At 48.8% G+C, this 12420-nt stretch overlaps 1 protein-coding gene across 1 annotated transcript; it reads left to right on the forward strand.

The window, feature by feature from the left end:
• Positions 1 to 398: 398 nt before the first annotated feature.
• On the forward strand, positions 399 to 5252 carry LOC115254824 (uncharacterized). Its single transcript, XM_062855451.1, is given in 1 exon segment — positions 399 to 5252. A coding segment is annotated over 1 exon segment (4854 nt).
• Positions 5253 to 12420: the final 7168 nt, after the last annotated feature.

Consider the following 12420-nt stretch of genomic DNA (forward strand, 5'->3'; position numbering starts at 1 on the left):
ACGGACAAATTGGTCCAGCGGCAGTCGTTAACCGCCATTCGAGACGCTGTTGAGAAGTTCGTTAGAGACTTCGAAGCAGTGCGGGACAGGTGTCAAGTGCAAGTGAGAATCGAGACCCTAGACCGAGTGAATGTTGCCTTTTCGGATGTGCAAGATACCATCGAACGGCTGGATCCGGAGAATCTGGAGGCACGGAAAGAGTGGATTTCGAGCATCGATATTGCGCAGCGAAGGGATATTTGCTGTCTAAACGCCCCACCGATGCTGCCCCAGCACAGCTGAACTCGTCCTTCGTCGCACAACCAGCCCCCTTCCACCTCCGCTTACCGCAGATCGACCTACCACGTTTCAATGGCGATTTTTCACGTTGGTTGTCGTTTCGTGACACATTCTCGTCCATGGTCCACTCCAATGCGGACATACCAACGGTCGCCAAACTGCAATATCTATTGCAGTCACTCGAAGGGGAAGCGAAGAAACCCTTTGAATCCGTCGAAATCGAAGCCGACAATTACGCTTGCACTTGGGACGCTTTGCTCAAGAGATACGACAGCCGTCGGTTTCTCAAGCGTCAACTGTTCCGGGCACTCTACGATTTGCCAACGGTGAAGCAGGAATCTGCTAAACGCCTCCACAGCTTGGTCCACGATTTCCAACGCCATGTACGGGCCCTGGCTAAACTCAACGAACCCGTGGAGCATTGGGATACGCCGTTGGTGAATATTATGTCGTACAAGCTGGACCAATCCACTTTGCGAGCCTGGGAGGAGAAGACAAGTACACAGGATGATGTCAAATACGACGATCTGGTGGAGTTCCTCTACCAACGTGTACGAGTGCTGAATTCCGTCGGCTACGAGCATCATCAGCAGCCGGCACAGCCGTCAAAGGTGGCCGGGACCACCCCGAAGTCCGCCAAAATCAAGTTCGCAGCCAGCGCCGCTGCATCCTCCAATACAACGCCAACATGTCCCCTGTTGTGCCCCGACAATCACGTTCTACGCAACTGTCCCATCTTCCTTGGGAAGGATGTACGCCTTCGCCGAGAATTCGTAACGCAGAAGCATTTGTGCTGGAACTGTTTGGGCAGCGGGCATCAATCAAAGAAGTGTTCGTCGAAGTTCACTTGTCGCACGTGTCGTGAGAAACATCACTCGTTACTGCACGATCCTGCTCTATCGAAGTCGCCGAGTTCCTCCGTGTCATCATCAACCTCTACTCAGCAACCGTCTCCATCCACAAGTGTGGAATATCAGAGCTCCGCTCCTCCCCAAGTCAGCATGGCAGCCCAAACTGCATGCAACACGGTTTTGTTGGAAACGGTTGTCCTCAACGTGATCGATGACCACGGCAATGAGCACCAGGCGAGGGCCTTGCTGGACTCGGCCTCCATGTCCAACTTCATTTCGAAGCCGTTAGCGAAGCTACTCTTCAACCCTCGGTCGAAGGTGGACATATCCATAGCAGGTATCGGTCTCTCCACGCAGAACGTGAAAAGTGCAATAACCGCAACGATCCAATCGAGGACACAGGAGTTTTCGACGAAGTTGGAGTTTCTCATCCTCAAGAATCCTTCGGCACAGCTGCCGACCATTCCGATCAACATTTCGTCGTGGAATATCCCGAAGGTTGCCCTAGCGGACCCCCAATTCCACGTCCCAGGAAGGATAGATCTTGTCATCGGAAGTGAAGCCTTCTGGGAGCTCCATAGTGGTCGAAAGATTCCGTTAGGAGACTGACTTCCATGGCTGACTGAAACGCCATTCGGATGGGCCGTCGCTGGGACCGCATCAAGCCAATACAACTGTATCCCTCGGATCTGTAACCTTTCTACGAAAGATGATCCCCTAGAAGCCACCCTCCAACGGTTCTGGGAAATCGAGGACATTTCCGACGGTCCTGCGCGGTCGGTGGAAGAGAACCGGTGTGAAGAGCACTACGCAGCAACTACAACTCGTGATCCATCAGGGAGGTATATCGTCAGTCTTCCTCGAACCGACAATCCAATGGTTGTCCTAGGAAGCTCCAAGGAAATCGCAGATCGCCGTCTTCTGAGTGTCGAGCGGCGTCTCGAACGTGATCCTGCTACCAAGGACGCGTACCACCGCTTCATGGACGAATACCTCCAGCTTGGACACATGAAGAAGCTCGAAGAACCGGTAGATGATAGTCAACCCCATTGCTACATCCCACACCATGCCGTCTTCAAAGAGTCTAGCACAACAACGAAGGTCAGAGTCGTTTTTGACGCTTCGTGCAAGACGTCGTCCGGATATTCGCTGAACGACACGCTTTTGGTCGGTCCAGTTGTACAGGAAGACCTGTATTCAATTATTCTGCGTTTCCGCATTCGCCGCATTGCTCTCGTTGCCGACGTAGAGAAAATGTATCGGCAGATGCTGCATTTCCCCGAGGATCGCAGATTTCTACGAATCCGTTTCCGTGGGAACCCCAGCGATCCAATATCCACCTACGAATTGCAGACAGTGACCTACGGTACTGCCTCTGCCCCGTATCTCGCCACGAGAACTCTGCAGCAGATAGCTCACGATAATGGACATCTATATCCAGCTGCTGTAGACCCAGTGATTCACGACTTCTACGTCGATGATCTACTGTCTGGAGCTGACGGCGTGGAATCAGCCATTCAAGTGCGGGAACAAGTGACGTCTATGCTCAACACTGCTGGCTTCCCAATCAAAAAGTGGGCGTCGAACGTTCCGGAAGTTCTCGCCGGTGTTCCAACGGAAGACCTGGCCCTACAACCACTGCATGAACTCCAAGACGAGCAGGCCGTTTCCACTCTGGGTCTTGTGTGGGAACTGAGAACCGACACATTGCGGTTCAAGGTCCATCTGCCACCACCGGCTGCGGTACTAACAAAGCGGAAAGTGATGTCATACATCGCCCAAATTTTCGACCCAATTGGTCTCGTGGGTCCTACCATCGTAGTTGCGAAACTCTTCATGCAGCGTTTGTGGGCGCTGAAACACAACGGAGAAACTTGCGAATGGGATTCACCGCTTCCGATCAAGCTTCAACAGGAATGGAAAGAATTCCACTCCACGCTACACATGCTAGGCGAGGTTCGAGTTCCACGATTCGCATCTCTTTCGAATGTCATCAACCTCCAGCTCCATTTCTTCTCCGACGCCTCCAAGGGAGCGTATGGCTCCTGCTGCTACGTACGAGCTGAAACAAGAGATGGTGTGTCAGTGCAGCTGCTAACTGCGAAGTCAAGAGTAGCTCCACTATCTAGCCGTCATTCCATCGCCCGGCTGGAACTATGTGCAGCGCGACTGTCGACGCAGCTGTTCCAGAAAGTGTTGGCCGCCCTGAAGATACCAGCTCCAGCTTACTTCTGGACGGACTCCACCACGGTTCTCCACTGGTTACGGTCACCACCTAGCCGTTGGAAGGCATTCGTAGCCAATCGAGTGTCACAAATCCAGCATGCAGTCGCCGTGAGTCGCTGGAAGCATGTTCCTGGCATCGACAACCCAGCAGACGATATCTCACAGGAATTGAATCCAATCGACATTCTACAGTGCAAGCGTTGGTGGAACGGTCTTGACTGGTTGACACTCTCTCCGGCGAACTGGCCGAATCTCCTTCCGGTCGATGAAGACGCGCAAGCTTCCACCGAAGAGATGCGGAAGGTCCCGGTAGTTTCGATGGGCGTCGTACAAAGCGATTTCCACGACGAGCTGTTCGTCCGTTTCGCCAGCTTCTCTAAGCTTCGTCGTGTCACTGCGTTCTGTTTGCGATATCTTCGATCTTTGCAAGAACGTGCCATGTTACGCCGCACCGATCCGGAAAAATACAATCAGCTCACCCTCAAAGATGGGACAGTCGCTCCACTTACCTCCGAAGAACTACAAACCGTGGAGGTGCACCTCTGTCGTCTCGCACAACTTCAGTCGTTCGCTGAAGAACTTTCGGATCTGACCAGCGGAGAAAGAGTCACGAAATCGTCAGCGTTGAAATGGCTGAAACCGTTCGTCGATCAGAACGGCCTTATTCGTGTCGGTGGCCGGCTGCGCAACGCCGCCCTCTCCGACTTTGTCAAGCACCCCATCGTGCTTTCTGCCAAACATCCGTTGTCGACTCTGCTGGTTAGTTTCTTTCACTTAAAGCTACTGCACGCAGGCTCTCAACTCCTGCTAGCCACGCTGCGCCAGAAATATTGGATTCTCGGCGGCAGAAACTTAACAAAATCCGTCTTTCACCATTGCCACACTTGCTTTCGTAGCAAGCCCACACTAGTCCAGCAGAGCACAGCGGATCTACCGGCATCCCGAGTCTCACCAACTCGACCCTTCTCCGTCTGCGGCGTCGACTATTGTGGACCGTTCTTCATCAAGCCAACCGTCCGCAATCGTGCACCAACGAAAGCCTACGTAGCGGTCTTCGTCTGTTTTGCGACAAGGGCCGTACACATCGAGCTTGTGAGCGACCTTACCACGGCTGCCTTTCTGGCAGCGCTTCGTCGTATCGTCGCCCGCAGAGGACGAATCGCCGAGCTGCACTCGGACAATGCGACTACATTCAAGGGTGCGTCTCACGCACTCAACCGCATCTACCAGATGCTGAAGGTGGACAATGCCGACCGAGACAGGATCTTCAACTGGTGCTCCGAGAATGAGATTCGGTGGAAATTCATCCCGCCGAGAGCGCCACACTTCGGAGGCCTGTGGGAGGCCGCCGTCAAGTCAGCGAAGAAGCACCTGCTCAAGATTGTCGGCAACAGCAGCATCGCCTACGAGCCGATGGTAACTCTTTTGGCCCAGGTCGAGATGTGCCTGAACTCCCGTCCGCTGACGCCGATGCCGAGTGAGCCGTCGGATCTGGAGGTCCTAACACCAGGACACTTTCTCGTCGGGTCTAACCTGCAAGCGGTACCCGAAGTTGACCTACGTGAAATTCCCGACAACCATCTGGAATCGTACGAGCTTGTTCAGAAGCACCTGCAGAACATCTGGGCTCGCTGGTACCCGGAATATCTTCAGCAGCTGCAGTCCCGAGCTACCAAGGGCTGCAATCCTCCGGTCATCGTCGAGGTCGACCGAATCGTCGTTATCAAGGAGGACAACGTCCCTCCTGCCAGCTGGCCGCTCGGAAGGATTATCAAGCTACATCCGGGCAAGGATGGTGTCGTCCGAGTAGTGACACTACGGACTGCACTGGGAAAGGACATCGTTCGAGCGGTTGCGAAGATCGCCCTACTGCCGTCACCAGATCCAAGCCTATAAACTGTTCCAGGTAGAGCAACCCGCAAGGGAGAACTTGCTCGAAGCGCACCTGCGCTTAAGGTGAATATATATCGAAGCCACACTTCGAATTTTCAAAAGCACAAATCTGAAGAACCGAGGGTTGGTTTGTGCTGAAAAGTTGATCGATTGGTCACCACCAGCGGGTCACCAATCGATCAACTTTTCAGCTCAATCCGTTTTTTGGTTCCTCAGATTTGTGCTCTTGAAAATTTGAGGTGTGGCTTCGTTATATATTCACCTTAAGGTAATTGCGGTTCCAATAACCCTAAGCTGAATCGTTTGATCTACCTGGTCTTTCTTTTTTGTTCCCGGTCTGTTGCGAGGATCTACAACGGAGCGATCACCGGCGCCAGTCCCGATGTCCAGTCCAGTCTACAATAACCAACCAACTTGAATTCGTCCAACGTGAAGTTTTGGAACACCTCCGCGTTCCAAGGTGGCCGGAATGTTGGAGCCGGACCCATTTAGCTTAAGATAAATTGAATTTGATTCCCAAACTGTTATACGCATCTACAACCCCATTAACCAAATGAAATCTCTGAGAGCGTTAAAGATGAGATGAGCGCGCTTGCGCACACTATCCTCTGTCCACCTTCTGTGGACAACCGTGTAGGTAGTCGAAATGACCAAACAATGTACATATTGTAAATAGCATCAGTACAAAATAGAAACTCAGACAAAGCGTACGTACGGTCGATCTGTGTCGCTTATTTCTCGGTCGAGTGCAAGAATCACAAGTCCCCCGTTACCAAGGGACTTTGCGCGTTGTCTGTGTCGTTCAATTCGGGTCTATTTTCTAAGTTGTCGGTTACCACGACACTTAGCCGTTTCGTTGTGGTGCGGTGGTGATTCGATTATGAATCTTATTCTAAGTACCCCGTTACCAAGGCACTTAGGCAATTCCGTGTCAAGTGTCTCAGTCCGACCTTAGTGAGAAGGTGGACGAGCGTACAACGACCTCTGGTTGAAGAACTTGTGCACGCAAAGGGCTTGTGGCGACCCAAGCCCCCGGTCAGTGATTCCGCGTTGTGTTACCGTACTTTTCCGCGCGTTTCGGTGGCTGCTACGGCAGCGAAGAAAGCCCTTCGATACCAGGCAAAGTTCGCGCTCGAACAATAGATCTGGTCTTCATAAATTCTTACGTTTGGCGCTTTGCAGTCTTCTTCTTTTAGCAAAGGGTGATAATCTGCTCATTAGATACTTGAGAGAGAAGCTCTGGAAGCGTAGAGTTAGGGATCACCTCAAACAGCCAAAGAAGGCGGCAGTACTACATTCCTGACCCACTAAACCGTTGATCGACGATAAGCTTACCTTCGGTAGCCACGTCGATTATGCCTGTAAAAGAGCCTCCACAGCTATTGCGGCACTGTCCCGGATGATGTCCAATAGCTCTGCGGTGTACGCCAGTAAGCGCAAGCTTCTGGCTAGTGTTGCTACGTCCATACTTAGGTATGGCGGCCCGGCGTGGGGTACCGCGCTAAGTACTGAATGCTACCGACGGAAGCTGGAAAGTACTTACAGGCTAATGTGCCTGAGGGTTGCGAGCGCGTACCGTACCGTGTCACATGACGCTCTCTGCGTCATTACTGGTATGGTATGCCTATCAGCATTCTTATCAGTGAGGACATGGAGTGCTTCGAAATGCGCGGCACAAGCGGCATACGCAGGACTGCCAGGATGGCCTCTATGGTCAAATGGCAGCACGCGTGGGACAGTTCCACCAAAGGAAGGTGGACCCATAGGTTGATACCGAGGGTAGATAGTTGGATTAATAGGCGCCATGGGGAAGTTACATTCCACCTTACACAGGTCCTTACAGGTCATGGTTGCTTCCGACAGTATCTACACCGTTTCGGGCATGCGGATTCTTCCGAATGCCCAGTGTGCAATGGCTTAGAGGAAACGGCGGAACACGTTTTGTTCGTGTGCCCGCGTTTTCGCACAATGCGTGACCGCATGCTTGCCACATGCGGAGAGGACACAACTCCGGACAACTTGGTCCAGAGGATGTGTAGGGATGAGTTTGGCTGGAACGCCGTTTCAACGGCTATTACCCACATCGTCTGGGAGCTACAGAGGGGTGGCGCGTGGACTCGGAGAATGGCTAGTCTAGATGCAGTACAAGAGGTGGTCCAGGGGTTCGGAGTCGGCTTCGTAGGTCATACCGGTGCCCTGCGGTCGAGATCGACCCTTAATACAGCGATTAAGTGGCCGCGGAGAGGAAGTCCCGGTAGCGGTGCTGTCGTGGCGTCGGTCAACTGGGTTGGATCCAAGCCCGCGGTTGGAAAGGGGTCCCCGGAAAGGGTCGGGGCAGGTGGAGACCCTGCCGTCAGCAACCTGCGGGTGCCTCTGATAGGGCCTGAAGGGTAGTGATACCCTTCCTTACGGGCAGGTCAGATCGGGTTGCACGTGGGCATCAGTTCTTGATGTCCGCTCAGCAGTAGGGCGCGGGCGGGGTTGACCCTGCCCGCCTTCCGAGGACAAAGGGAGTGGCGAGGACCACTCGGGAAACTGGCTAAGCGCCAGCATGCTACCGTGATGGACTCTCCAAAGCGAGTCACCGATGTTCGTTGCTGCAGGCTACGCAGCTAACCTTGTGGATGCGATGTGCACTGGCCCCTCTCTGAAGCAATACCTTCTTGGTGGTTCCGGAGAGACGTAGGGTTTGGCGACCATAGGAATGGTTTAGTGGGTCGAGGAGAGAGTAGTGCTGGCTTCTACTAGTGTTGTAGAAAACGGCCTTAACCCCGCACTACCCTAACCCTAACCTTCCTGTTAGGGTGTCTGATGAGCAGATTTATCCCCCTATGGTTTAGAAGGAAAAAAAACGCTAGTTTCGATGGCTGCTTTAATAGCCACCTCGTGGTGCGGGAACAACGTTTCCACAATCCTCTGCAGCATCGCGGGAGAGCGTTCCGGTGGTGCAGATGCGCCTTTCGTTTTGCACATGACTACCCGGTACGCATCTCCCCAGGGGGTTGTGTTGGCCGTCTGACAGAGATCATTGAAGCACGCCCGCTTACGCGCCTTGATCTCTTTGTTTAGTGCCAGCTTTGCCGCCCTGTATGCCACCTCTCGCTCCGCTCTCAACTCATCGGTCCGGGCTCTTTGCATCCTTCTCCTTGCCCTGTGGCAAGATGCGCAAAGTTCCGCGATTTCTTGACACCACCAGTATACCAGTCTTCGTCCATTCCTGGGTATGGATCGCCTCGGCACATGCCGCATCACACGCTCGTCTCAGAGTGCCAACTAGACCGTCGCTAGACAGGTCGTCGGTGTTCTGCTCCATGAGCAGTCGCTCCGCAAATGCCGGTTTATCGGAACTCGAGGTTAGCCATCCTCGGTGAGTGTCGGTTATCCTCGACTGCTGCCGTCTACCACCCTGTTCGATACTGTATCGAATCGCTAGGTGATCACTATGCGTGTACCCGTTATCAACTCTCCAGTCTGAGCTAGGGTTAAGCCCCGGGCTCCAGAAGGTCACATCAATGATGGACTCCACACCGTTTCTGCTATATGTGCTTACACTGTTAACAGTCGCGATCTCAACGTTCAATCCCGCCATAGCTTCGAGTAGAGCCCAACCCCTCTCGTTCGTAGAGCGACTGCCCCATTCGACCGCCCACGCGTCCTACTAGTGCGCTTGCCAGCGAGTCTAGCATGGACGAGAACTGACCTATCGGCCACCTAGGTGGGGTATAGCAACTGCAGTAGTAGACCCCGTCGATCTTCGCAATCGCGAAGCCTTCGCACGTCGTGGAGATTATCTCCTGGACCGGGTACCGACCGGTCATACAGATTGCCGCTTTCTTGGCCTTGTCCGCAACCCAGTTCCCGTTATTGGGGGGGATGCGATATGGGTCCGAAAGAAGCGCGATGTCTGTACTCGACTCCGAGGCGGATTGCCACAACAGCTGCTGCAGGGCTTCACAGTGATTCAGGTTCAACTGTGTGACTTGCGTCATTTTCGGCCGTTCCGTCCACCTATGCTTGGGTTCGCTTCGGCGAACAAGGCCCACCCCACTATGAGGCGGCTCCAAACAGGTGGCCAAAAATATTTTCGGGTCAATTTCATAATGTCTGACTCCTATTCGTAGGAAAAATGTGAAAAACATGTTGAACAGGTTGTTTTAACACGACAGTTTCAAACAACATGAAATCTAATGGGCATTGCATACTTTTAGGCAAGAATTTCTGTTCCTATTTACAAAATGTATTCCAATTCGTAAAAACACGCTTCACTAAGAAATCCAAGACCAGATTTAGATTCAACTATGATTGATCTACCAAGAAAAGCGGCCATGACGATCAAATGTTTCATCAATTATATTTAATGCCCAATAGGGTGATTTTGTATTGGAATAACTCAATCATCGTCGGCAACTTGATTGGAATTGCAGAATAGCAGCTAGTAGCAGCCAAATTTGATTTCAATGTCTCCCAGGGAGCCTTAACCCTTCAGCGCGCGCGCTGTTGTATATGTCATAATATTGTAAATGTTTCCAAATTGAGATTTGATGTAGTTATTTTTATCGGAAGTGTTTCAAAAGAATCTAATGAAAGTTTCATGACCAAAGCAGGTTGAAAATTTACGAAAAACAATGTTTTTGACAGAGAAAAATAACGCAAACCATCGAAAAATCGCGTATTTAAGTATTGTTTTGATGAAATATGATGGTTTTACTTGCATAAATCACAGCGTTTACTACTATTACGTCTTCTTAAAGCTCCCAATATCTTCTAGACTGTATTCTGGCTGAAATAACATACATTGGACGTCTCATATTTGAAGAAATGGCACCGAAAGTATTCAAATTTCTAGCATGAACTACTTGCTTCACAATTTAGACATTCTTTTCAAATATATTATATTAAAAATGAATGTGATTCACAACTAAGACTCATTTATAATATATTTCTTCAAATTGAATGAAATAAGCCAATTATTTGACCATATCTTGCATTTTCGTATGAGCATCTGCTATTGAATAAACAGGGTACAAAAAATCTGACACTTCTTGGAGTTCTTTCACTTTGCAGTATTCTAACTCATTTAGTAATGCTAGTATCAAACAGGTATACTCTACAGGCATTAGGGCACGTCTTTATTTCAATGCAGAACTATAGATTTTAGCTTTTATCAATCCCATTTTAAAGTTTAACCAACCAAAAACCAATACACTTAATTTTTTCATGACATTTTATGCAATAATTTGAACATTTCTAACAATAATTCTGTGTCATATTTTCAAAACTGCTAATCTATCTTACGTTTGAGTGTTAACAGAAATAATTTTTCTTAAAAAAAAAATATTTGTCGTCACTTCCCCTTATCGGTACATTTTTTTTATAATATTTCTCTGAATTTCACAAATAAATAAACTTTTATGGGGAATTATCTTGCTAACACATCATAAACTAAATGCCTTGGAGTATATTCTAGAAATATACTTACGAAATTGCAAAAAATCTATTGAAAACCAATTTTTCATTTACCTCGGCTAAACGAATGTCTAGGCAAAAACCCTAATTAATCCACCTAGCGGTGATAGTGCCTTTCTCGTCGAATATGCTCTCACGATCTTTCCGTCGCTGTAAGCCAAAGTGTTCTGAATCCTGATATTTTTTAAAGAAAAGCAAGCATTTTATCAAAGCCATCAATTAATTAACTTAAAACTTATTGATGGCACATAGTCCGACGTTATGTTCAACGTATAAGCAGAGCTGAAAAATATCAGACTTCTCAGTTGACTGCTTGAGCATCTTCACCAACACTGGAGGCCTATCACTATCAAGACGATTTTTACAAGCCAAGATATAACTTTTTATACAATCACAGATCACTTTGCGATCGTCGCCAATGTTTTTTCTGCACACTTTAGGCTATATTTTATTATCATATCATAGGTTACAAAATTTGACAAAAAATGCAAGCATGTGAAATATTCCATGTAAACTTCAACTACTTACAGAGCGCGAGGGCGCAACCAGTCCATTAAAATTTTACCCAGTAACTTTATACGCAAAAGGGGATTAAGGCTTTTTACGGCATCATCAGCACCGGCAGCCATGTTGGATATGTGGCTCGAAATTTCAAAGTGATAATTCTCTGCCACCAAAGCAAATCTCCGTGTGAAAAAGTATCATCCTATATGTTCACTCGTAGTGATTACGATGATACTTTTTCTGCTGCGTTGTTGCAGAATTGACAGTTTTTTATCACTTCAAAAACGCGAGGCAAACAATCATTGAAAAGCAAAAAGTCAATGATTCGTTTGAAAGCTGAGTGACGCATCAAGACACCTTAAGAAACCTTTGTTCGGGGTTGATGCGATTAAATTCAAATTTTCCCATACGACGTTGACTCATCCAACAAATCGAAATCGCGACTCGCGTGACATGCGAAGTAGCAGATGCGAAATTAATTTGAACCGATTATTGGCATTGCGCATCATTGAGCTAATTAAGTGCTACAATATGAACTCATCCGAATCGAGTTGCGACACTTAAAAGTAAGTAAAAACTCAATTTTCGCGTCCCACACACTTAATTTTGATTACCGAGTTCGGTAATTTTTTGATGAGATTAAAACTGCTGAGCACCGAACTCGTTCAGCAAAAATGCATTGTTTACCTTTTCCATACGATTTTGACAGTTGTTTTACTGAACCTCAGTAAAATCGATTACCGAAACTACCGAGATCGTACTGCTGTTATAATCTCGTCAAAAAAGTACCGAACAGGTAATTCAGAAATAAGTGTGCAGGTCACTTCGAATTTCAACAAAAAGCATAATCTTTACCCCTCAGGAATCTGAAATTGTGTGATTTGATTAGCACATCACAGTTAAATAGACATTTCATTGCAACAAATTGCGATCCGCTAGCTAGACGGCGGTAGTGAATAAACGTCAAACAGGAGCACAAACGATGCGTGCGCTGTAAGCGTTCAATTGGCGAACTGATAAATATTTGAATCAACCGTTGAAAACAACAACGATATGTAGTGAGTATAGTCTGTTTATTAAGGTGGCCCACACTTATATGAAAAACAAATATTTCGAAAAATGCCAAGTTTTACCTCCTAAATCAGTTGTTTTGGACTCCCAGAAGCTACGTTCAAAATTTGAGCAAAATCGGTTGAGCCTA

Source organism: Aedes albopictus, chromosome 1 (genome assembly GCF_035046485.1).
Source record: "Aedes albopictus strain Foshan chromosome 1, AalbF5, whole genome shotgun sequence".
Classification (NCBI taxonomy): Eukaryota; Metazoa; Arthropoda; class Insecta; order Diptera; family Culicidae; genus Aedes; species Aedes albopictus.